Below are 23,891 nucleotides of genomic sequence, written 5' to 3' on the forward strand. Positions count from 1 at the left end.
AAGGGTGCATATAACACACGAGTGCGTATTATACATGAATAAATAAGTCTTGTGTACATTGACCAATTGGGGGGCTAATAGGGGTTGTTCACTTGCCAATATATTTGCAAATATCGCCGTGGGCGCTTATTAGAGCAGGGCACTTATTACGTCGAATATGGTAATAACATTCAGTTAGGGACTGGTCACTTATTGTAGGGGCTGGTGGGCTGGTTGGATTGGTCTTAGGTCCCTATCATATTTCGCTGACCATCTTTTCATAGCCCCACCCCACCCCCCACACACACGACACACACACTCTACAATAAATGAATAAATGACCAGTCTCTTAATAATGTACACATTAATAATGTTGTTTTTTTATGAAAAAAGAGAACTGACATTCTTTAATGCCCCCTCCCCCTTGACAAAATTGTGTCAATATTTCATGAAAATCCCCCACCTCAATCTCCACTACGCACACACACCCTACAATAAATGACCTATAGTTAATTGTCAGTAAATGAAGAAATACGCTTTAACATTGCATGAAGTTGCCTCCTGCAGAGTTAGTGAGGAATGGTGATCTGTGTTGTGTATCAGGCTCCGTGGACCAGTTCTCGGAGCTGATGGGAACGTATGGCAGTGAGGTCCTCTACGTTGGGGATCACATATTTGGAGATATTCTCAAGTCCAAGAAGAGCCGAGGATGGCGAACCTTCTTGATCGTCCCTGAGATCACCCAGGAACTCCAAGTGTGGACACACAAGCAGTCCCTGTTCTCCAAGCTGGAGGAACTTGACTGTAAGATCGGAGAGATTTACAAGTGAGTTCCCCTAAACAAGCTGCGGACGAAGAGGGACGATCAGTTTCAACTTCCAGATTAGTACTGCTACTTATGAAAGAACCCCCAAGATAATTGATTTTGGGGGGACGTTAGTGTGTTTTATTCATCATTTCGTTTGAGCGAGTGAGTGAGTATGGTTTTATATGGCTGTTAGCAATATTCACAACGGGGGACACCAGAAATGGGCTCGACACATTGTACCCATGTGGGGAATCGAATCCCGAATCTTCGGCGGGTCGAGCGAATGCTTTCACCATGAGGCTACCCCACATTTTGTATGAACAGCAATGATAAAATCTTTTTTTTTATTTCACTTCACCTAAATGTAAAACAGAAAAGGCCAAAAAATATATTGTCAAAAGTCATTATGTTTTTTTCTTATTTTAGTTTTTTGTCCTAATGGCCCCCTTCTCATGACCCTAATGTTAAATGTAACATGTCAAGAGTCATCAGATTCAAATACGAGAGCAGCAAACCTCAAGGACCCAGGAACCCCATTAATTTCGAACACTGCAAGCTGCGTGCCATGCAATATATGCAACAGGTGCAAGATGTGTCCTTTGTTTCAGAAACCTTGACAGCAGCAGCCAGGTGAAGCCGGACATCAGCCAAATACAGACATCCATTAGGGTAAGATGTGTGTCCCTGGTCCTTGTTGCACGGGGCGATCTTAGCGCTACAATTATCGTAAGTCTATCTTGAAGTATGGGAGTTACAATCGTCTAAGTGCTAAGATGTCTTTTTGGAACAGGGCCTAGATCTCTGGGAGAGCCAGGGCACCGTTTCTCAAAGCGATCTTAGCCCTACGACTATCGTATGCCAGTGTTAAAGTATGGGAGTTACGATCACCTTAGCGCTAAGATGGCTTTGTGGAATGCGCCCTAGATCTGTAGAAGAACCAGGGCACAGTTTCACAAAGCAATCTTAGCCCTATGACTATCGTATGCCAGTGTTAAAGTATGGGAGTAACGATCACCTTAGCGCTAAGATGGTTTTGTGGAACGGGGTCCAGAGACTGGCTATTAATTCAAGGCGGGATGAAAAGAATCATGGGAGGTAAACCAAAAAGATGGGAATTTGTAAAAAAAACTGTCAAGCATTTGGGCAGGGTCTGTTATTACCATATTTGCAATAGGTATTCTTTTTGGCTCAAAAATGATTGTGTTTTTGTATTTATTCCAGGAAGTCACTCATGAAATGGATATGTCATATGGAATTCTGGGAAGTCTCTTCAGAAGTGGTGAGAAAATGTTTGTCTTTGTCTGAACCAGCAATAATATGAATAACAAATTATGTGTGTTCTTAGCAGAGTCGCCAGTATTTTATGAAGGTCTCGGGTTGTACTGGATTCTAGGAAGGTCTCAGAACGTACTGGATTCTAAGAACGTTTCGGGGTGTATTGGATTCTCGGAAGGTCTCGGGGTGTACTGGATTCTAAGAACGTTTCGGGGTGTACTGGATTCTAGGAAGGTCTCAGGGTGTACTGGTTTGTAGGAGGGTTTCAGGGTGTACTGGATTCTAGGAGGGTCTCGGGGTGTACTGGATTCTAAGAAAGGCTGAGGGATGGACAGGATTTTTGAAAGGTCAAGGTGTGTGCAGAAATTTTTAGAAGTCTATGAGTGTTCAGTATTCAATGAGGGTCCAGGGTGTATTGGATTTTACAAAGGTCAAGGGGTGTACAGTATGTAACAAAGGTCATGGAGTTTATAGGAGTTTACAAAGGTCAAGGGGTTTACTGTATTTAACAAAGATCCAAATATTATCAGCCGACTTTGTTCTCATGGAAGAATACAGTTTCATCATTCTCTGTTTCAAGGATCCCGTCAGACATTCTTCGCCAGCCAGGTGATGCGGTACGCCGACCTGTACGCTGCTTCGTTCATGAACCTCATCCACTACCCCTTCACCTACATCTTCAGGGCCCCGGCCATGCTGGTAATACTGCCGCCTTGAAATACTGATTGCCACACAACTCATCACATGCAAATCCAGAATGGAATATTTGCAAGCCTAAATGACTTTTAACACAAATGTTTTTTCTCAAATGAATGATAACATGAGTAAAAGTAGAGAGGTGTTACATATGAATCTGTTTTTATAACATCTTTATTTACGTATGAGTAATCACTACACTCAACACTCATAGACAAGACCAAAGTTGTTAATGCTTTATGGACTTGGTAAAAAAATCCTTGTCAGCTGGTGGGAAAAGAATAAAAAAGCAAATAGACATTATTGTTTGTTCTTCAAGACATGTTTGGATCAGGTTATCAATATTATAGGTGGAGGGGAGATTGGTCTTAGGACTGTATCATATTTTGCTAACCCCTCCCCCATTTTATATACCAATTTTTATATACACCCCCCCAAAAAAAAAAAATATTTTTTTTAAAATTGAATATATAAATTTAAAAAAATTGCATGTAACATTTTATAGAAATGTGTTATTTTTTCATATCATCAGAGAGGATTTATTATCCTGACCAAGGCCCAACCGAGGCTGATATTGACGCTCGTCTCGCAGCAGTTCCATTTGTCCTGAGTGTTTCAACTCTCTGTTGCCAGATGCCGCATGAATCGACTGTAGGCCATGATGCGCCTCTTGAAGATGACACTTCTCTGTGTTTCGCCGACCGGTCCCGCTCCAATGAGGGAGTCGCCCACAACGAGACCCCGAAACGCTACCGTCTGACCCGTAGCGCTAGCCTCGTGCCCCGCCTGCACGCCCCCACTCCGAGGCAGTTCACCCAAGTTCAGGACGACGACGACGACGACGTTGACGGCTTCAACCCTCTCGCCCCATCTGTTGGCAGTCTAGCAGAAGGGGAGGAGGAGGACAATATGTAAAGGGGGATAACTCTGGGTTATCCTCTCACGTGGTTGATGTCAAGTGGCTAGTGTGTTCAAACAAGGCTCTAGTTGGAGTCTTGCCATCAGTAGAGATACTGAACAGAAAAAGTAAAAGATCAGGGCCCACTTGCACAAAGCCATCTTAGCGCTAAGATGATCGTAACTCCCATACTTTAACATAGGTTTACAATAGTTGTAGCGCTAAGATCGCTTTGTGCAAGTGGGCCCTGGACTATTTTTTAGGATACTTTTTTTGTGTGGTCAGTTTTCACAACAAAAATATGTCCCAAACTATTCATGATCCCTAACATTTTTTGTTGAGTATATGTTGTGTTCACGAGAGAGTCATCTTAAACCTCACATCACCATGTGGTATTAATTCTGGGCCCCGTTCCACAAAGCGATCTTAGCACTAAGGTGATCGTAAGTCCCATACTCTAACATAGGTGTAGGATCATCGTAGCGCCAAGATCGCTTTGAGGAACGGGGCCCAGGTCTACAGAGGGGCCATGGTTTGTTTTATTTTACAATCTTTGCCAAGCTTCATAGAAAATACTCACCTGCATGTCCCATGACGGGATCAGGTTGTTGTGTAGATTGTGTGCTATGATAGAAGTTACACCGGTAGCTGTCTACTTCTTGTATTAATACATTGGGCAAAACCTCTAGGAACAAGGAAACTGTGTTAGTATTACTCAACATGTATTCGTTACAGTTTAAATGTTAACTGAGTGAAAGCTCGTTTCTTCCTTATTATATTTGTTTATCATTTTGATGTAGTTGATTACAGTAAGCAAGTTCTACTCAACTTTTAAGTTAATTGGGCTGAATTGATTTGACCAAATCTATCTTGGTGATCCAGGGTGTGCCATGCTGTGTCCATGGTTATTATTTCTCATGTCCTGAAGTATTGTGATAGCTAATGGAGAACAGAGTACCACAATGTAATATATGCTTTATTTGGGATAACACTTTCCTGGTAAAGTACAAATTCTAGTACTTTTGGGGGTTGAGTCCCATCCAGTCAGAATTACACAGTTGTATGGAACGTCTGAGTTAGTTGAGTTGTATTGTGAATCTCATTTTGTGAAATGTTTTACAGTCTTTATTGTTTAAGCTTCTCAGTGTTTTTAGTTAGAGATCATCTTTGTTTTAATCAAGTTTCTTATTGTCTGTTCTGTTTGAAGTGGCGATCTTATAGTCGAGTGACCATGAGAGTGTGTTTTATGCAGACTGTTACATAGTTTAGATATTCCAGCAAGTTTCGTTGAACTTTGATGCAACTTTATGTGAGTTAGATGCAATGTAGAAGTAAATGTACAGAATATTCCTCAATATTGTCCACTTTTGTAAATGGCATATCGGTACTGACTAGTATACTTAGTGATGTATATATTTTGGCCAATATTTTTTAACTACGCAAAATAAAATGTGCATATTAATGAGAAAAGCTATGGAATGCTGCACAATGTCACTGTAGAACAAAATGTTTTTGTTTGATTTTTTAAAATGTTTGTGACCTTTTCAGACTTCTGCTCACAGTATCCCAATAGACTTGTAGCAATAGCATGAAGCACATATATATATCAATTTTATATTTTAGAATTTTCATTTTGATAGTTTTACCCTTTTTTCTTTACAACCCATGTGATGTGATATCTGTTGATTTGGTATATGATGTAATCTTAAACTCAACATGCAATGATCACCTCAAGGCCGTGTACCACATCTTGATGTTAGTTGTCACACTACTGGTACATTTCCATCATCCAAAATTGAACTTTTAAGTTGATGAAAATCTCAAACTGAATGACGTCATTATCACTGTCAACAGATCAGCATGCATTCAAATTGCTCTCTTACCTTCCTGGAGGTAACTTTCTCTTACATCATCCTACCGGGTACCCATTTATAGCTTGATGGAAGGCCTTTTCCAAATGTGTGTGAACTATAGACTTGGAACAGCCTAACTATTGACCGATCATGTTACAAATTCTTGTTTTAATAACCCATTCTGAAAAGAATCTCATGGTAATACTAAGGCATCACGGGGCGGTGGGGTAGCCTAGTGGTTAAAGCGTTCGCTCGTCCCGCCGAAGACCCAGGTTCGATTCCCGACATGGGTACAATGTGTGAAGCCTATTTCTGGTGTTCCCCGCCATGATATTGCTAGAATATTGCTAAAAGCGGCATAAAATCAAACTCACTCATTCACTCACTAAGGCATCACATTCATTTAAATACAGAAAGTAATATGCTGCTGTCAGTAATTTGGGATGATAGAATGAATGTTGAAAATACACATATTTATAATACAAAACCAAGTGTGTTCCAATTGGACATGGAGTGTATGTGCAGGATGAATATCAGATGGTGTTGCTCTTTATCCCATATGAATATTTTATGAACTTTATAGCTCTTATTAAACTGTATTATGTGATGAAATAAAGATTTCTATATAATCATGTCATGTTTTCATGCTGTTGTCCCCCTTTTATCTGCATGTAGTAGTTGATATATATTTTACAAATAAGGAGTGAGTGAGTGAGTATGGTGTACACACTGATACTCATAAAGACATACCAGTAACACATCTTTTGCAAACATAATACCTGGATACAAAATTTAATTTATAATCGAATTGCTTTGCAGAGTTGTGTCCCCTAGGTATGCCAGGATCATATGAATGTTGGTTCCAAATCCTACATTCATTTATAGTCCTTTGTGTGCCAGGACCACACTGTTTTTGTGTGTTGTTGTTTTTTCACTTTGGGATTGCCTCCCACATCAAGCTGACTCGCTGTGATATGACCGAAATACTGTTCAAAGCGATGCTGAACCAAACTCACTCCAATCAGTGCTAGAAATTAAGGGATCCTTGGTTTCTTGCAGTTTCATGCCATAGAATTTCAAGTTATATAAATAAACCCTCTAATTTTGTATTTCTAAAATATTGGCATTATTATGAATATCACAAGGACCGCCATGGTTTTCATTCTTAATTTCAAACACTGTTAGAAAACATGACAAACACATAACTTACATTATTGGATTATTATTGTATTTCACAGTATCCAACATTTCAGATAGACCCGATAAGTTTGATCGTTCCTCGTTCATGAGAAGATAATATACATGATATAGGTGGTCAAAAATAAATAATATCTGCATAAAATTTAATATGATAAATAGGTCTCTAAATACAATGCTCTGTATACCATAATTTGTATGAATACCGGTACATCTTCTGTTGATGTGGCACTGGCAACAAACTAACATGTCAAATTCCTGTAGACCAATAAATGATAAATATGTAAATCTACACAAAGGTTATGTTCTATAACAAGGCAGTAGGTCACCTAGTGCTGGGCAATTTGTACTCTAGAAAGAGAAATAGAGGGCTGTAGGCAGAGTGATATTGAAAATCACCTTCACATCATGCTACAACAGCTTCAAAGTCAAAAAGAGTCAAGACCTTGTTTACGGTTTAACGCTTCACAAAGCGTTAAGGGGGCACGGGTGGCCCAGTCGTCTAAGGCGCAGCGATTCGCTGTGCAGAGTTGCGTCCCTTGGGCCCGCCAGAAACCTATGACTGTGGGTTCGAATCCCGGTTCGCTCCGATTATGTTTCTAGGTTTGTCAGCACCATACCCGTGCTTGTGGGTTTCACCGAAGTGGTAAATGTCTGAGACCTGCATCACTTTGGGCTTTCCTCCAACATTAAGCTGACACGCCGTGATATAACTGGAATACTGTTAAAAGCGGCGTTAAACCCAACTCACTCACTCACTCACTCACAAAGCGTCAAAGTGAGGCAGAAACTGACATTTCATCCCAATGCTCTCCTCTCATCACACACGGTGTTCAGTTGGGCTGAAATATTAGATCCACCTGTCCATGCATTTTACAATATGCAGTATATGCAGACTGTGTAACAATATGTACTAGAAACATACATTGTGATTGTGTGCTCGTATTTGTAAAGCTTGTCGATTCTGTTGAATTCACTTTCTCATGTCTTGGGACCTTATTTTGTATTTGGAACTGATTTATTAATGTGAGACACTAAAGGTTTGTCACATGATAAAGACATATTTTCATAAAAGGACAAATTAAAGAAAACATTTCAGCAAGATATGATCAACATATCAATACATATCATAATGGAGAAAATATTTTGCAATTAACCAATCAATTGCATAGTAAATGATGTAATTTCATAACAAGCTGCAATTATCAATATGAACATTCAGCATTTTCTCCACTAACTATGACATCATTTCTTGCATTATATAATATAAAGGTAACGCTACTTTCCCAGGGAATTATCATTTCCAGAAACAAGAGGTCTTCCATTATCTGTCTGACAAAGGAGGGCAGTTGAAAAGACCGAGGGCTTCTGCAAATGATAATGCCTTGAAAAATTATTATAGCTAAAATAGATAGAATATGTTATCAAATAAAATAAACAATATCGATTTTGAAACATTTACTGCAATCAACACACAACAAATGTCACTGACCCACTTTTACAAATATGGAAACATCACTGAACAAACCAGATGACGTCACTATTGAATGTCACCTATCCCTATACCTATGACGTCACCTAACAACAGGCGTGATAATGGCCCGTCGTCAAGCAATATGAGGGCATTATCAAGCTACAGCATGTACTGTGGCCCGCACATTTCTGATAACATGAGGGTGGTTTATTGATCATTCTATCCATTTTTGCCATAATTCCCTATAGCAGTTTACATCTATTACATCATTAGCCATAAACTCCTGTTTGGGCTCTCATCACACTATAAAATCTGTAAGATTTTCATCTGAAGCCCCCTTCTCTGATACACATTTCTAATTGTTGAGGGAAATTGCTAGATGCAACTGTACATGCACGAGGCACCACAGTGTCACTTCTTTACTGCGTTTCCAGATGTAAATATAAAAATTGTTGGGATCATGTTTGTCGAATTATTTCACACTGTAACTTCTTGAGACCGTCAAAAAGGGAGTGAGTGAGTGAGTTGGGTTTAATATGCTTTTAACAGTATTCCAGTTATATCACGGGGTGTCAGCTTAATGTGGGAGATAAGCCCGAAGTGATGCAGGTCTCAGAAGTTTACCACTTCGGTGAAACCCACGAGCACGGGTTTGGTGCTGACAAACATAGAAACATAAACGGGGCGTACTGAGGTTCTAACAATCATAGGTTTCTGGCGTGCCCATTGGATGAAACTCTGCACAGCGAATCACGGCGTCTTAGATGACTGCCCCCCCCCCCCTGTCAAAAAGACAAGTACAGATACAACGATAGAAACTAACAGTTTCAGCCCACTAGTCCATATACCAACCCCACCACACACACACACACACACAAAAGGGCAAATGTCTACTAGTCCTTAGGATACCTTAAGTATTGGGAAGCTTGGCAAGGACAATAGGACTAGTGCCAATTTCTAACTCTGAGATAGAGAGCAGATATAACTGATTAGGGAGTATAAAAAAGTTCTCGTAAGTACCAGGTAGTTAGTTTAGAAATGTATTGTGGGAGATGGACTCTCCCTCTCCCTCTCCCTCTCCATCTGGTGTCTGTTTCTTTGATCAACTGGTCTGAGATCTCCACCCTTGGTGCCAAGCATGCAAAAGGAGTTACTATTCCCTAACTTCAGGATGGAACGTCTGCAAACATCTATCAGTGGAAGAGTTTAAGAAACTTTCCAGGTTTGGGGTGTTAAACTGAAACCATCAAGAAAGACCACTAAATGATTGGCTAATAACTACCATTCTAACTACACTTAATAGGATGAAGGGGAAAGTATTGTAGTAAGACGATCTCCACTTCCGTCGGAGACATCGGTTTCCCTCGGAAGTGTTCGGGCAGCTGAGGCCAAGATGCATGTGGCCAAGCGCTGCCGGAAAAGAGTTTGTCTGCAACCGAAGCTTTTAACAAGGTAAAAATCCCTAGTTCCGAGCTAAGCAGTCGCACGTCATATTTTGACATTACACTACGTGGATAGGGCCGTACAATCATACTATCAATTGACGAAATCAGCTAAGAACAGCTAATCACCATATTGTTCACGGATGTAAAATTAGTACAGTGGAGCTGCGAATAGGATTACGATTTCTGCTTTTGAACGGGCAGCCATTTTGATTGTTTTGCCCGTTGGCGATCTATAGTGTAAATGTTGTCGTACGATTGGAAGATATTTTCCATTTATTGTAATTATTGATGCTATCTATATGTTATATGTATGTCTTAAACAAATTTCATTCATGTGCCACACGAATTGACCTGTTTGGCAGATTCTGAGAAATTTTGACAGTCTGTTGCGAGCGTCAACAAACCCTTTGACCTCGTGACCCTTACCCTCATCCGTGATACTTTGCATACGACCAATTTTGGTTTACCGTGATATCTATTCATCATGAATTAATCAATATAATTGAAATCTGTTGAATACTCTGTAATGACGAAACAACATAGGAATCAGTCAATATTGTCAACATTGGGATTATACACTCGCTGTGTTTTGCTTTAATTTTTTTCCAAATATAAGATTGCTCAACAATCTCAAGTTTGGATCACACACCAGCTGTGTTTTGTGAAAGATTTTGGAAAACACAGCGTTTCACCTTGTTTATAAGGTGAATTAGGACATCGAACTGTATCAAACCATAGTAGAAGAAAAAAATAACACAAACTCTTGTGAAATTCAAGATTTGATCACAGTGCCTGGTATCGGCAAAATTAATAAAGGGGAAATCACCAGGAAGTGATTTTTCAACCTAAAAGTTCATAAAGTCAGCTCCTTGGTTGACTATTTTTAATTTCTCTGTACCTGAAAAGAAATAGAGGTAATACAAGCCCAGAAATAGGAAGCCCCACAATGTGTAACCAGCCTCTGGCGTTCTCCAACCAGCCATGTCAAGTTCAGTCAATATGGGGCAAGGTTCTGCTTGTATTTCATCAGTGTATGGGGGCTTAGGGGGTTTAATGAACCCAGTACATCAACCACCACCTGTTGGCGGTGTTGCGAGCACTCTTGCAACACCCACTCATATACCACCACTACTGGTTGCGAGCACTCTTGCAACAGCCAATCGTATGCCACCACCTTGCGAGCACTCTTGCAACTAGCATGCCGAGCACGTATCCCCACATCCTGGCACAGTAGTCACCTTACCAGTACTCACCATACTCACCGCCAGTGTTGACTCAAGTCGCAGCACTCCGATATGAGGAAGAGTTGCGTCAAAGAAGTGCATTCATCCAAACACTATTGGCAGAACGTAAGGGGCTCATAAACAGGTACCGATAAGCAGCCCAGTCCAAACCCCAGACCAGAATATCCATGGTGGGGTTTGACCCAAAGTGCCTGCACAGGCAACAGCATCTTGGATACAATATGACCGAACTAGACATCAACAAAATTTGATTTCTGTCATTGATAAATATCAGGCAACACATGAAGTCCAAACAATTCCCCAGACAAGAAGGATCGAAAATCAATCAGGAAGCAATATACATCCTGGGCAATTTCTGAGTGACAAGGGGGTATGAGGCAGGGAATGTCAGACGACACACACAGATTGTTACAGAGAAAGAGCATGGTCGTCCAAGTCCCAGAGAACCGGAGATCTACATAGAGCCAGTGCTTGATGATGAGGAATACAGGTTTCCTAACCGAGGAAGGGCCAGACAGCATCAACCTAGGCAGGGCTATGCAAGACAGGAGCGACACAGCCCGGCAATCAAGGTACCCAGGGCAATGGTCGTTGATGGAAAGAGTCGTTGGTCGGCTTTTTACTTGAGGTTTAGGACTTATGCCAAACAGGAGAACGGGGATTCTGAGGAGCTACCGGACCAGTTATGCTTCTGCATGAAGCACGAAGCGAGCGAATACTTTGCTTCGTGCATTGAGCGAGATTCGATATCTCATTTGAGGATTTCATTAAGAAATTTCAACGATGGTATGATCACCAAGAACTTCCAGAAACGGTGCAGGTAAAATTCAACACAATGCGCCAACAACAGGATGAGTCCCTGGAGAAATGGTCAGAACGACTCTTGTCAACAACAGTTGCATTTGGCAGATTGCCAGAAGACTTGAGCGACAAGTCATCATGAGATTCTGTCTTGGATGTGAGCAGATGGAGGCAGGTCAATACGCAGCCAATCTACATCCTTTTTCCTTCGAGCAATGGATGCTGTGCTCGCATTCCAGCACACCCACCACACCATCTATGGTAAACAGCGAAATATAAGATATCTGGCATCTGATCAACAAGAGGGTGAAGAGTTTCAGGTCAGGGCTGTTACAAGGTCACCAGGAAGAAACTCCAGAACCCCAACCCTGGAAAAGAAAATAGACCAGCTGGAGGCAAGGTACGTCAAGATTGAAACCATACTGTTCAAAGTAATGGGAAGATTTAGTAACAGACATTCCCGTTCCTCTAGTCTCGCAACATCACCTGGTCACAGCAATGAATGTTACCAGTGTGGCCAAGTGGGACACTTTAAGATAAATTGTCCTCCGAGAAGCCTGATTAAAGATACATTTCAAGAGGAACGGGGAGAAGGAGTTAAACTCCAACGGGGTGGGTCGAAAGGCCTAAGGCCTACCCCTCACTTGAGTGAAGGCCAGCTGGAAACTGCAATCATGGCCCCACAGCTAGGTCTCTCAAATTCCTTTAAAGGTGCCCACAAGGAAGTCACTGCTCATGGCAATGGTCCTAGCAGACCACAAACTTCTGTGAGTAGTGACATCTTCAAACGTCCATGTCCTGAAGTTACAATCAATGCAGTGTTCTTGAAACAGTTTTTACTATCCCGCTATTGGTCCAGGGCACAAAGGCAAAGGCCATAATTGATACCGCAGCAGAGGTGACAATTATCTCTGACAAATTATTCAAAAAGCTCCAACATAAACCAGCGAAGGGCCATGATGTCACCTTATGCACTGCTGGACGAGAATTGAAGATGCAGGGTTTTCTCACCAAACCAGTCACATTGCAGGTCTAAAACAAGCGTTTCCAAATGCCTGTATATGTGGCTCCAATAGGAGATGAGATAATCCTGGGCTTTGACTTCCTGCTGAAAAATAGTGCAGAAATTGACATGAAAAACCATATCCTAACTATAAATGGAACAACAGTGGACATGGTTTTAAGGTTTTAGTTTGTTTGTTTGTTGTTTAACGCCGCTATCAGCAATATTCCAGCTATATGACGGCGGTCTGTAAATAATCGAGTCTGGACCAGAAATTCAGGTAAACCAGTTAATGTATGTCACAGGAAAGAAGGAAAGAAACCCTTTAGCTGGGTGGAAAAACAAGAGAAGTCCTTCAAAAAGGTAAAAGCTGCCCTTACGTCAACAAGAAAGACCACTTCATCTTGGATACAGATGCTTTAGACTGGGCCATTGGAGCGGAACTGATACAAGTGCAAGATGGTCAAGAGAGAGTACGCTAAATGTAATTTTTTACATGCGGAAAGCGCACGTTAAATCACCGGAAGGACAGTTCGTCCGTTCGGTTGAGGAATTAAGCCAAGCACCTCATGCAGATGGACAATTGCCCTTATTATCAGGGAGCAGTTGAGCCCCTGTCACTCCCATGCAATGGCTGCAAATATTGCAAGAGAGCACACAAAACTTGGGGAGCCTTCCAGGAAGAAGTTGATTATTCCATACCCTTGTCAAGGAGAAGCATCACTCATGCCAAAGTGAGACAACTCTTGTTGGATTCCACTACCAGACAAGCAACATTTTCAACAGGGGGGAATGTTCCTGGTACATCAAGTATGTATTTTACCCAAGATCTACAGACTTGTTTGGAGAGCTGTCCAAAGCCAGAGGTTAGTGTTCAGGGCCTCGTAATGGTGACTGACACACAAACAGGAAATCTTGATTTATTTCTGGAGCCGAGGGACGTACAAGTTCAGAAAGTCACCATTAATGCAGAGAGGGATTCCACTCCAAAGTTTGGATATTCTCTGGACAAGTTACAGCAGAAAGGACAAACAACTAACCTTTCTGCATCAATGTTTGGATGATAAAACATTACCATCTGAACAAGAAATATTTCTAGCACGCCAAGCAACCAAGTCCTACTGGATAGACAAAGAATTCTCACGAGATCAGGAGTCTGGTGGTCTGAGAGAGTAATCAGGACTCCAACAACAAACTGCTTCTTGTTCCACAAACCCTCCAGCAAGAAGTGTTGAAGCATGTCTAGGACATTCTGCAGCAGGCAATATGGGAATCTCAAAGACAAGAGAGAGACTAAGGTCCTGGTATTAGTGGTACTGATGCTCTTAAGAGGCACAGGAATATGACCAAACATGTGAGAAATGTAGTAAGAACAAGAAACCCTCTAAACACTCTAGGGGAAAAATGACCAATTTCCATGCAGGCGCGCCAATGGAAAGAGTGGACATGGATTTTATTGGTCCATTGCCCTTAAGCTAGTAAGGGAATCAGTACATATTGATGATGGTAGACAAATTCACGAAGTGGGTTGAGTGCATCCCTCTTCCAAATCAAAAGACAGAGGTGACGGCACAAGCCGCTGTCAATGAGTTCCTTGCTACACATTCACAAAACCCGTACAACACCCTACCATCCGTCTTCTAATGACAGGTAGACCAGTATAACAGGACATTACTCCAGATGATACGCTGTCATGTAGGGAAGTCACAAGCAGGATGGGACGAGTACCTAGCACAGCTAGCAGGGGCAAAACGGTCATATGTAAACCGACAGACAAGATATTCTGCCAACAAGTTGATGCTAGGAAGAGAGGTGAAGGTACCAGCTGATCTGATGTTTGGATTCCCAAATTAAACATTTATCCAACTCCCTGCAAGAGTATGTGAATTCCTTACAGATCGCAATCCAGGAGGCACATGAGATGGACAGGTCTAATCTCCGAACAGCCTTACAAAGAATGAAGAGGGATTATGACTTGAAAACCAATGAAAGGAGATTTGGTCATGGACACCGCCGTGAAGGTAGGGAAGTGCAAAAAGTTGCATCTTATATGGAAGGGTCCCTTTCTAACTGTCAAGAAACAGACACCCCCCCTGTTTACCTTCCGATACAGGAACCAAGAGTCTGTCCACCAGACGGGATAGGAAAATTACAGCATGGGCGTTGTGGGCAAAAGCCAAGTTTGAGTCCAAAAAGGGGATGACAAAGGATTCACAAGTGGAATACCAGTCGGATGTCGGCCAAAAAGAGACTGGCATTTTATACTGTAAGTGCCACAAACCCTACAACAGTACACCAATGATCGCTTGTGATGGTTGTGCTGAATGGTATCACGGCGAGTGTGTGGGGCTCATGGAGGAAGAGTCTAAAACAATGGACTCTTACTTCTGTGACTACTGTCTCGATAACTGAAACTGTATGCGTGGTCTCCCCATGCACATACTTAAATGATGGAAGGGTTAATATATAGTTTCCCACTCTTGCAGGCACCTTTAGACAAAAAACAAAACAAAACCACAACCAAGCAACAACATCATGGAGAACCACCGCTCACGTTCTATCCGGAGACGCGATTGCTTGGGACACCATGCCTGCTCACGTTCGCCCTCAAGGCATCCTCGACATGAGTGTCCTGGTCAAGGGTCATTCAGAGGCCTCGTTCCCTGAGGAGATGCACCCCTACAAGAGAACAATCTCGAGGACCTCATCGTTAACACAGTCCAAGAAGGGGAAAGTCCCCCCAACGAATCCAGGCTATCACTTACAGAAGAGGGCGGTCCCCAAGACGTGGTGACCTACACCTGTACAACCATGGACAGCCAGAGGGGACCACCATGGAAGGAAAGCCTGTGCAGCGAAGAGTATCTGTCACTTCCTCAGACAGGTTGGGGTTGGGGACCTCATTAGCCCCGACTAACCCTGGAAAGCCCATCAGGAACCGCAAGCCAGGGTTGACACAGGATCATGGCCAAACCTCCTCCGTATCCCAGTCAGCACAGGGCTCACCTTGCTTCTTCTTTGGGTGCTCCAAACAGACAAGGCATCTCAGGCAACACCTGATGAGTCTTTTGCCCCAGTGCTTTGATGAGGGACAAACAGAGGTGAAGCATCTGGTTCAGGCCCAGACAGCACTGATCTGGCTGGCCAAACAGATCTTCGGTCCCGGATCTACTCCTGAGGACCTGGAAGATCATCTAAATGACTCTGACCTATTGGAGGAATATCCCATTTCCCCAAGTGGTCTTACCCGGATGAGAGAGTTCTCTCACAAGCTGGCCCTTTGGGTTCCAGAGGAGCAGAGGGCAAGGTTTAGGGCTCTGTTTAGTCTGGGTTCGGCACCATGGCCAGTCACTGGCAAGTGTGACCAGCCCAAAGGTCACCATCTACAGGACCCACCACACAGCCTACCATTGACAATTACCACCAGTTAGTAAAACCTTTGTCTACCAAGATGCTTGTTGAGATGGCCAGGCAGTGTTTGAAATAAGTGCATGTCTGTAGGCCCGTGGCAAGTAGGGCCAGTTTCAAATTTGTGTAGGTCCTTATGTCCTTCAGTAAATTTATGCTTCGATTTATCTGTCACAATAACCTATAGTTGTTTAAATGAGGGCCTGAAGAGTTGAGTCAGGCCCTGCAGCTTCTAAAGTCTATGGGTCCTAATGGCACCCTGGAGGGACTCTTCTCGTGCACCAGTCCAACAAGACAGATTAGCTAACTACACCAAGAGAGAGCAGACCTTTACACAGAATGGCAGTGGTAGAAGTGGCGTCAGAAGTATGTCAAATACCATGAAAACCTAAAAAGCTTTAACAGGAATTTATGGCTTAGGATGTAATAGAGGTAGCATTCTTATACATAATGATAACTATCACTTGATGATGTTAATTTCTATTTCCAAACATATATATCAAGCATACATAAATATTATCAAAAAATGGAGTTCCGATTGAAATAACATGTTTCTGGAACTAACATTTATAAAAAATGTAATACACAATAAAACCCATCATTATTAGAGTAAAAGAATTATGTTAATAATTAATATTGTGGTGTAAAACGCCCACTTGATCTCAATGGGAGTGAATGAGTGAGGTTTTATGCCGGTTTAAGCAAAATTCTAGCAATATCACAGCGGAGAACACTAGAAATGGGCTTCACACATTGAACCCATGTCAGGAATTGAACCCGGGTCTTCAGCGTCACAAGCGAACGCTTTAACCGTCTGGCTACCTGAACACCCCTTGATCTCGATGGGCTACACATGCTACTGCCGTACTATGGACTGTTGTTCATGCTATCAACCACTGATTCATTGGTCCAGACTATATATCAGCTGGAGTACTACAGCGTAAAACAGCATTCGTTCACTTCTATCCATGATATTTACTCCCAGACGATGGACAACTGGAGGTTGTGCTTTTTCACATATTTCCTGAAACCATCAACATCTTGTTGGGAGGTGTCTTGGCAGTTCCTCAGACACAGAGCACGTAATGGGTTCTCACAACAGATCAGTCTTGATATTGCATCCCCACTGAGTCTATTGCAGGACTCCAGAGTCAAGGAAGACAGAGACTGCATACCATGCTTCTCTAGGATACGGAGGAGCAGATCAGTGCACATGCACTGAACATTGATCAGGTGAAGCTCAGAGAGACTGGTTGCGTTTTCTAAAATTTGTTCAAACATGGATGCACTAAAGTTGGTGCCATCATTTCCAATCACAACCATGAGATTGTCCAGTTCTCTATAGATAGATTTCAGATCCTTTCCTGATAATGGAGTGTCAATAAATGCCACAGAGTTAAACACTGCCATGACACATTTAAGTCGTTTTAAGTTGGGACAAAGAACGCCAAGTTGGCCAATGTCAAGATCTTTGATGTCATACAGACCAAGGGATCGAATGTTGGGTCCTATTGATGTGAAGAGAGGTTTCAGACCATCAAAGAATGTCACATCTCCCCATTGGTCACTTGTTATTTCCAAGGTATTCAAATGCTTTAATTCTTTCAGATACTGTAAAGTTGAATCACTTGCATTTTGGTAAAAATTAATTTCTGTGACGAAGGGGCAGCGTAAGACAGCAAGCTGTACAGATTCCGGACTGACCTCCCTGCATTTGAGTGCACTGGCATTGAGTGTCCGGAGCTTGAGAGTGTCTTCATTGTCTCCTGAGTTGCATGTCTGAGCCACAGCATCAATAACATCTGCATACAGGAGAACATGGAGATTTGGACACATATTTAGGATCATGATGGCTCCCTTACTGCTGATCTTCGTGGCACTGATATTCAGGTACTTCAGACTCACACCACTAGCGATGCAGTTACTCTTCTGCTTCATATTTGATGCGCCATTACCGTTCTGAAGTTCCTGGAAAATGTTGGCGATTCCTCGATCAGTGACCGGACAGGCAAATAGGTTCAGGTGCTGTAGTTTCTTGCACGTAGACAGAATCGTGGTTAGGACCTGGTCATTTGTCTTCGTCTGGCGTAGATTCAGCCAGCTAAGCAAAGGAAGACTTTGGAAAATACTGCACAGAACAGTTTGGGTGGCTACGCTGCAGTTGGAGAGGTCTAGCTTTGTCAGCTTCTGCAAAATATGAAAAAAAAAAGGAATCTGAAACTGGTAAATAATAAACACCAAGGAGGGTATCCCTGGAGTAGGATGTTTGCATATATTACACAATTTTACCACATCAGAAGAAGATCATCATGTGAAGACAAGTGCTTTGATTATCCAAATATCCTAACATAAATCCAGCAAGCCTTATTATTTTTACCCCATAAACAATCACATAGGAATAATTAGAAGACAAACCCACTGTGTTTTGAAGTTAGAGGTAGTATAACAGATTGTAACTAGCTCCAAATTTAATTTAAAACCGAATGTGTTAGCCATTAACAATGATTAAGGTAAGGTTATGATATTTCTTATTTATTTCTTTTAATGTTCATGTACAGTTTTTTTTATGTTTATGGATTGCTTTGATATTCTATTTCAAGGTTTAATCATATTAGACAAAAACAAAAAAAGCGGAGTCATATTTTTTGCATACATGAGCTTTTTCGCCTATTTTTCAAATTGTATTTTTTAGCATGAAAACAAACATGGCGGATAGGTGTCCTGTAAAATGCATGTGTGCCAACCCATGAATGCACCATGGTAGCAGTTCATAGGTTGATATCCAGTTCAAATGATTCCTAAGCTAATCTGGAACAAAAACATGACTATCACACAACCTTATAGAATAATGGGTAAGAGACACACATCACATGGATAAAGTTAGCAAAGTACAATATTTCACCTGGCATCTGATGCCGACAAGATGCAGCATACTGGTCATGTTTGAGCACTTGCTGAAGTCCAGTTCTTTAAGACGGCCAGTTAGGAGAAGATGTAAGTGTGACCTTCTTACTCGGTGATCAGCACACAGGGTATCCAGAAGCTCTTGAATCATTTCAGAAGCTGGAAAACAAAAAGGAGTACAATGAGTAAACCAACATCATCATGTCACATTTTCTCTGTTCACTTGTTTAGCTTTAGCTTTTGAGTGACTTGGTTCTAAAAGAGGCCTAGAGATTAGGGCTAGCCAGAGGCTTTTGACAGACAATCTTCTATTTGATACCCTTCTATTCAGACTGGGCTCTAGAATGTCAATCTTATACTACTGAAGCTTTTTGAAAGTCTGTCTGTCTGGGGAAAAAACAGCATATTTGACAGATATTTTTCAAACATGCAATTAACATTACTCAAAGATCAGTTGGGATACAAGCCATTTGTCATTATACAGTGAATTATGGTACACACTTTTGACGGGATATTATACCTTAAAAAACAATACAAAAATAAGAAATATCACCTATAGAACACAGGAATTGTGTTTGCATTAAAGACATCATTTGATTCTTACGCAATGAAGACCCTCCAAAATACACCTGTGACTCTTTAGAACAGACAAGGGGTCATGACAGCCCCAAAATTCGTGCAGCAAGGGCAAACCCTACTCCCAGCTTCCTCTCAGGCCCCACAGTTCAGACTGCTACAGGGGCGGTCGGGTAGCCTAGTGGTTAAAGCGTTCGCTCGCCACGCCGAAGACCCGGGTTCGATTCCCGACATGGGTACAATGTGTGAAGCCCATTTCTGGTGTCCCCCGCCGTGATATCGCTGGAATATTGCTAAAAGCGGCGTAAAACCATACTCACTCACTCACTCACTCACTCAGACTGCTACTGAAATATTCTGCATATCTTATGGCCTCTACATTATATTTGAGAACGGGCTTTTGCCTTTTGCTTCAACTGCAGGTTCTGACATTCTCTTTTTCTACCTGCTTTCATTTACTTAATATAGAGCTCTGTATGTGCGTTCCACTGCAGCTTTTAACATACCTAGCTTTTCTCAGACAAGTCTCTAAAGCCTTCTACTACTACTGAACTTACAACGGATTCTAGGCATATTGGAGATCAAGTCTTTGACCTTATTGACTGAGGAGTCATAATATTGAGAAAGAAATTCAATGAATGACAAAATTCGAATTTTGAAAGATATCTTCAGAAATTTGGATCAAGGCCGACTTGATCACTAGTTACTCAGAATACTAACTATCCTTACAACTTTAGTGAATTAATGGGTCTATCAAACACCAAACAATGATGTAACACATAGATCTACGTTAAAATCAACAAATATCCAAATATCTTTGTGAACACTCACTCATGTAATCGAATGGGCCCAGAACATAGTAAAGGCGCGGCATATCCGCGAAGAGACGGTCAAAGTCTGCACTCCATAGTCGATCCATGTTCTTTGAAATGTTGCGAAGACATACTTGCTTCAGAGTGCGTACAGTGTGGGGAAGGGGCATGGCGAAAGTTGACAGTAAATTCGTGTCACCAAGTCATGTCCGTGTCTAGCAGACGACAAGAATGCTCACACTCAGGCTAAACCCGGAAATCGAAGTTTGACGTCGCTTCTGTGCCAAGCTCCTCACAGCCGCATATAGTCGCGCCTGAGAAGGTAATGTCTGCATTGCAAACGCTGACATGGAGCTAGTGGTGTGCAACGAGCGCCCCCTGGCTAAGCTCGAAAAATTCTCAATGCTGGGCTCCGTCTTTTCATATCACAGAGGTTAACGACTCGCAGTGAGATCCAAAAACCAGCTGACGGAGTTCCCGTGCATTACACTTTTGTCAAGCAGTGTGGGTTGTCGTCCTCAACAAGTATCTGCGGTTGGCTTTAACGCCAGACAATGTCATGCCCATTCTGTGGAGAAGATGCTGTCATTAAAGATAAGATAGGAGCACACGAACAATCAATTTGTTCCGAGTGTGGCTTGGTTGTGTCTGACCAAACTTTCGAGGATAGTTCCGATTGTTACTTCAACGCTCCGTCACTCGGTGCCTTGCCGACAGGGGCAAGCGCAAGTATACTCGCTGCAAAGAGGGACGCCGATAAGAAAACTGAATTTGTCAGTCCGGTCGGTGTCGAGGAAATAACCTGTATATGCAATGCGATGGGTGTCAGCAGTTCCTTGAAGGAGGAAGGAATGTTGATACATGCCGACGCTTGTAAACACCCAGATATGGAGGTTAGAAACAGATCGAAACAGTTCAAGGAATCTTTGGGTGCCTGCTGTATGTATATTGTTTTGCGCCGACACGAGTATCCAATCACTGCAAGGGAAATGACGAGCACAAGGAAACTCCCCATCAATAATTTTATATTGATGTTGAGGCGTATGAAACAGATCATGAAGATTGAGATGCCAAGGTGGAGCCTAGGTCAACTCACAGCCCACACGCTGCAGAAAGCAAATTTTGATAGAGGGGTTATTGAAAGGACCCAAAAACTCATGCAGATCTGTGATAAATGTTGGCTCATTAGTGGGCGAAGTCCTGAAGCTATTATTGTCATAGCATCCTACTTTGCCTGGTTGTCTTTTCAGAAATCTGATGTCAGTTTGTCGTCATTTTGCAAGACAAATCACCTCCGTCTTCCAAAAAGTAATGGCATTCTGAAAAGAATGAAGGATATTTTGCTTGCAATGGCAGAACGTATCCCATGGATTCAGAGCATGAAGCCGTCACAGCTGCGCTACTACATTGAAGATATAGTTAAATACAAAGCTAGTCTAATGAGAAAAGCCTTTGCTGATTCTCCACTGTCAGTTGAAGAAAATGGGGAGTCAGGTGACATGGCGCATGGTGGAACAGAACTGTGTTTGAGGCCACCGTTAAGTAGAAAGAGGAAGCTTGAGGACAGCAGCCCAGATGTCAGAAGTAATGATGAAATTGATGCTGAGATATCTGCCAAATATGGACATGTGATCAACTCTTCTGAAATTGATCCTAATGAATTTGCAGATGAAATGGACATGTACATAAAGACAGAGAAAGAAAAGGAAGATGTTAAACTGATTAGCTGTATTGGTGGCAATTTACAGCCAGTGGACAAGTCATGAGTACCTGTTTATTAATGCCAGTTTCAGTCAGTGTGATAGCCCCAAAACTGAACTTTTGTATGATCTCCATAAATCTCAGGAAGCTAGTGCAGAACATTTTGTTACACATATGTTAGTATTAAATGACACATGGACTATTTTGTTAAGTTAAAATCCTGTAACTTGCATATTGCTAGAGTAAAAACATCTGGTTGTACCATGGACACTTATTACTATGTTCAGGGTAAATGGTTGTACATGTAAGGGAGGACCCGTGAAGATTCCGGGGTAGAATAGGTCTTCAGCAACCCATACTTGCCGTAAAAGGCGACTATGCGTAAAAGTCGACAAACAGGATCGGGTGGTCAGGCTCGCTGACTTGGTTAATACATGTCATCGATCCCAATTGTGTGGATCGATGCTTATGATATCAATCTCTGGATTGTCTGGTTCAGACTCGATTATTTACAGACCGCCGTCATATGGCTGGAATATTGTTGAGGGCAGCGTTAAACAACAAACCAACCAACATGTAAGGGAGAAGGACAGGAAATCCAGCAGGCAGCCTGTGCCACTACATTTCAATCTGCTTGTCCGAAACTGTTGATGAGAATTTCAGTCAATGGATTAGTATTGACCATATTGAAAGACCTGGCTTGACCAAATTAATTTTACTCAATGTGACTTCAGACTACTAGTCGACAGTGGAAGCAGTTTTCAACCACATTCTGCTAGTCAATAAGAATTTCTACTTACCTCTTGTTTAAATGGTTAACAGGAGGTAATAGATGTCGCACTCACAGGGTTTTAGGTTCTCTCATTTTTTAGGACATTGCCATCCAAAATTGTTTTATTCAAATTTGTTAATGATATAGAACAGGATAGAAGAAAGTCCTCTGAAAAATATATATATAATCATGAAAATGTTCTTACGTCATTTGGTACTCTCAAAATTACTGAATCAGAACACCTAGTCTGTCTGCCAGGTGGACTTGATTGTCAACATGATGAGGTACTGATGAGGTATTTTGGTTCTGAAGTACCAGTATGGTGTCATATATACAATGTTGCAAAAGATGCATGACCTTCACAATGGACTTGCCTCCCACTTTAAGATGACCTGGTGATATATTTGAAATTCTGTTTGTGTTAAGTGATGTTAAATACAACACTCTAGTTACAGATAAATGATATGTTGTAACAATATCAAATGTTATCATGGTAATAATAATAAAAGAATGATGGAAATTTATATGAAAAAGTGTCGGAAGGTTAAAGGTTACCTGGATCACAAGCTGTTTCTGTTTGAATATGATTAGAGTTCCAACGATGGGCCAACCTGTTTTACAGAGGTGCTAGATTGTTATATGAATTAATTTATGTGTGTGACCAGCTGTTTATAGTGTATACATGGTAAAACAAGTCTTTTGTACAGTTTTTTACTTAAGATTGCAAGATTTTATAAGTTGACATTTATTGTGTTTTTGTTGAACATGTTGAAGAATAAATGTTTCAGTATAATGTAAATTCTTGCTTTGTGCATGTTTTGTGGTATTTCAGGTGTATCGGCATGATCACAGTGTCTTGTGACCATGGTGACCAGGCAAACCAGACTCATAGCGTGAGAAATTATCTGAACTATCGGGATATCAGGACATAATCACCCAAGTGTCCTTATGAGATTTCATTTCACGTTCATCATCTCCAGGGAGTGGATTCGCTGTGCAGAGTTGCATCCCTTGGACACGCCAAAAACTTGTGGTTTGAATACTG

At 41.7% G+C, this 23,891-nt stretch overlaps 3 protein-coding genes across 4 annotated transcripts in view; 2 read left to right on the forward strand and 1 right to left on the reverse strand.

The window, feature by feature from the left end:
• Nucleotides 1-3,853, forward strand: part of LOC139452701 (cytosolic purine 5'-nucleotidase-like) — a 215,393-nt gene extending 211,540 nt beyond the window's left edge. For both annotated transcript variants that reach the window (XM_071234255.1, XM_071234256.1), the window contains exons 14-18: nucleotides 583-805; nucleotides 1,396-1,456; nucleotides 2,009-2,066; nucleotides 2,643-2,761; nucleotides 3,392-3,853. In XM_071234255.1, coding sequence (XP_071090356.1) covers nucleotides 583-805; nucleotides 1,396-1,456; nucleotides 2,009-2,066; nucleotides 2,643-2,761; nucleotides 3,392-3,673 — 743 coding nt within the window. In that variant the 3' untranslated portion in view covers nucleotides 3,674-3,853. The remainder of the gene's footprint in view (nucleotides 1-582; nucleotides 806-1,395; nucleotides 1,457-2,008; nucleotides 2,067-2,642; nucleotides 2,762-3,391) is intronic.
• A 12,836-nt stretch (nucleotides 3,854-16,689) lies between these two features.
• On the reverse strand, nucleotides 16,690-20,613 carry LOC139453157 (uncharacterized). Its single transcript, XM_071234787.1, has 3 exons — nucleotides 20,393-20,613; nucleotides 18,984-19,144; nucleotides 16,690-18,268 (listed from the first exon to the last, which is right to left on the reverse strand). Exons 1-3 carry the CDS (start codon nucleotides 20,541-20,543, stop codon nucleotides 17,057-17,059), a joined length of 1,524 nt encoding a protein of 507 aa, XP_071090888.1. The 5' UTR covers nucleotides 20,544-20,613; the 3' UTR covers nucleotides 16,690-17,056.
• Nucleotides 20,614-20,886: 273 nt separating this feature from the next.
• On the forward strand, nucleotides 20,887-23,555 carry LOC139452628 (transcription factor IIIB 50 kDa subunit-like). Its single transcript, XM_071234165.1, has one exon. It carries the CDS (start codon nucleotides 20,928-20,930, stop codon nucleotides 22,137-22,139), a length of 1,212 nt encoding a protein of 403 aa, XP_071090266.1. The 5' UTR covers nucleotides 20,887-20,927; the 3' UTR covers nucleotides 22,140-23,555.
• Nucleotides 23,556-23,891: the final 336 nt, after the last annotated feature.

Source organism: Haliotis cracherodii, unplaced genomic scaffold (genome assembly GCF_022045235.1).
Source record: "Haliotis cracherodii isolate W230 unplaced genomic scaffold, xgHalCrac1.p SCAF_9, whole genome shotgun sequence".
NCBI classification, from domain to species: Eukaryota; Metazoa; Mollusca; class Gastropoda; order Lepetellida; family Haliotidae; genus Haliotis; species Haliotis cracherodii.

Bases quoted from the DNA above. Each gene is read 5' to 3' on its own strand.
- LOC139453157 (XM_071234787.1), bottom strand. From the start codon at position 20,543: ATGCCCCTTCCCCACACTGTACGCACTCTGAAGCAAGTATGTCTTCGC. The intron at 19,145-20,392 runs GTGAGTGTTCAC...TTTGTTTTCCAG, and splicing joins GGGCCCATTCGATTACATGA to CTTCTGAAATGATTCAAGAG. The intron at 18,269-18,983 runs GTGAAATATTGT...CATATTTTGCAG, and splicing joins TTGTCGGCATCAGATGCCAG to AAGCTGACAAAGCTAGACCT.
- LOC139452628 (XM_071234165.1), top strand. From the start codon at position 20,928: ATGTCATGCCCATTCTGTGGAGAAGATGCTGTCATTAAAGATAAGATA.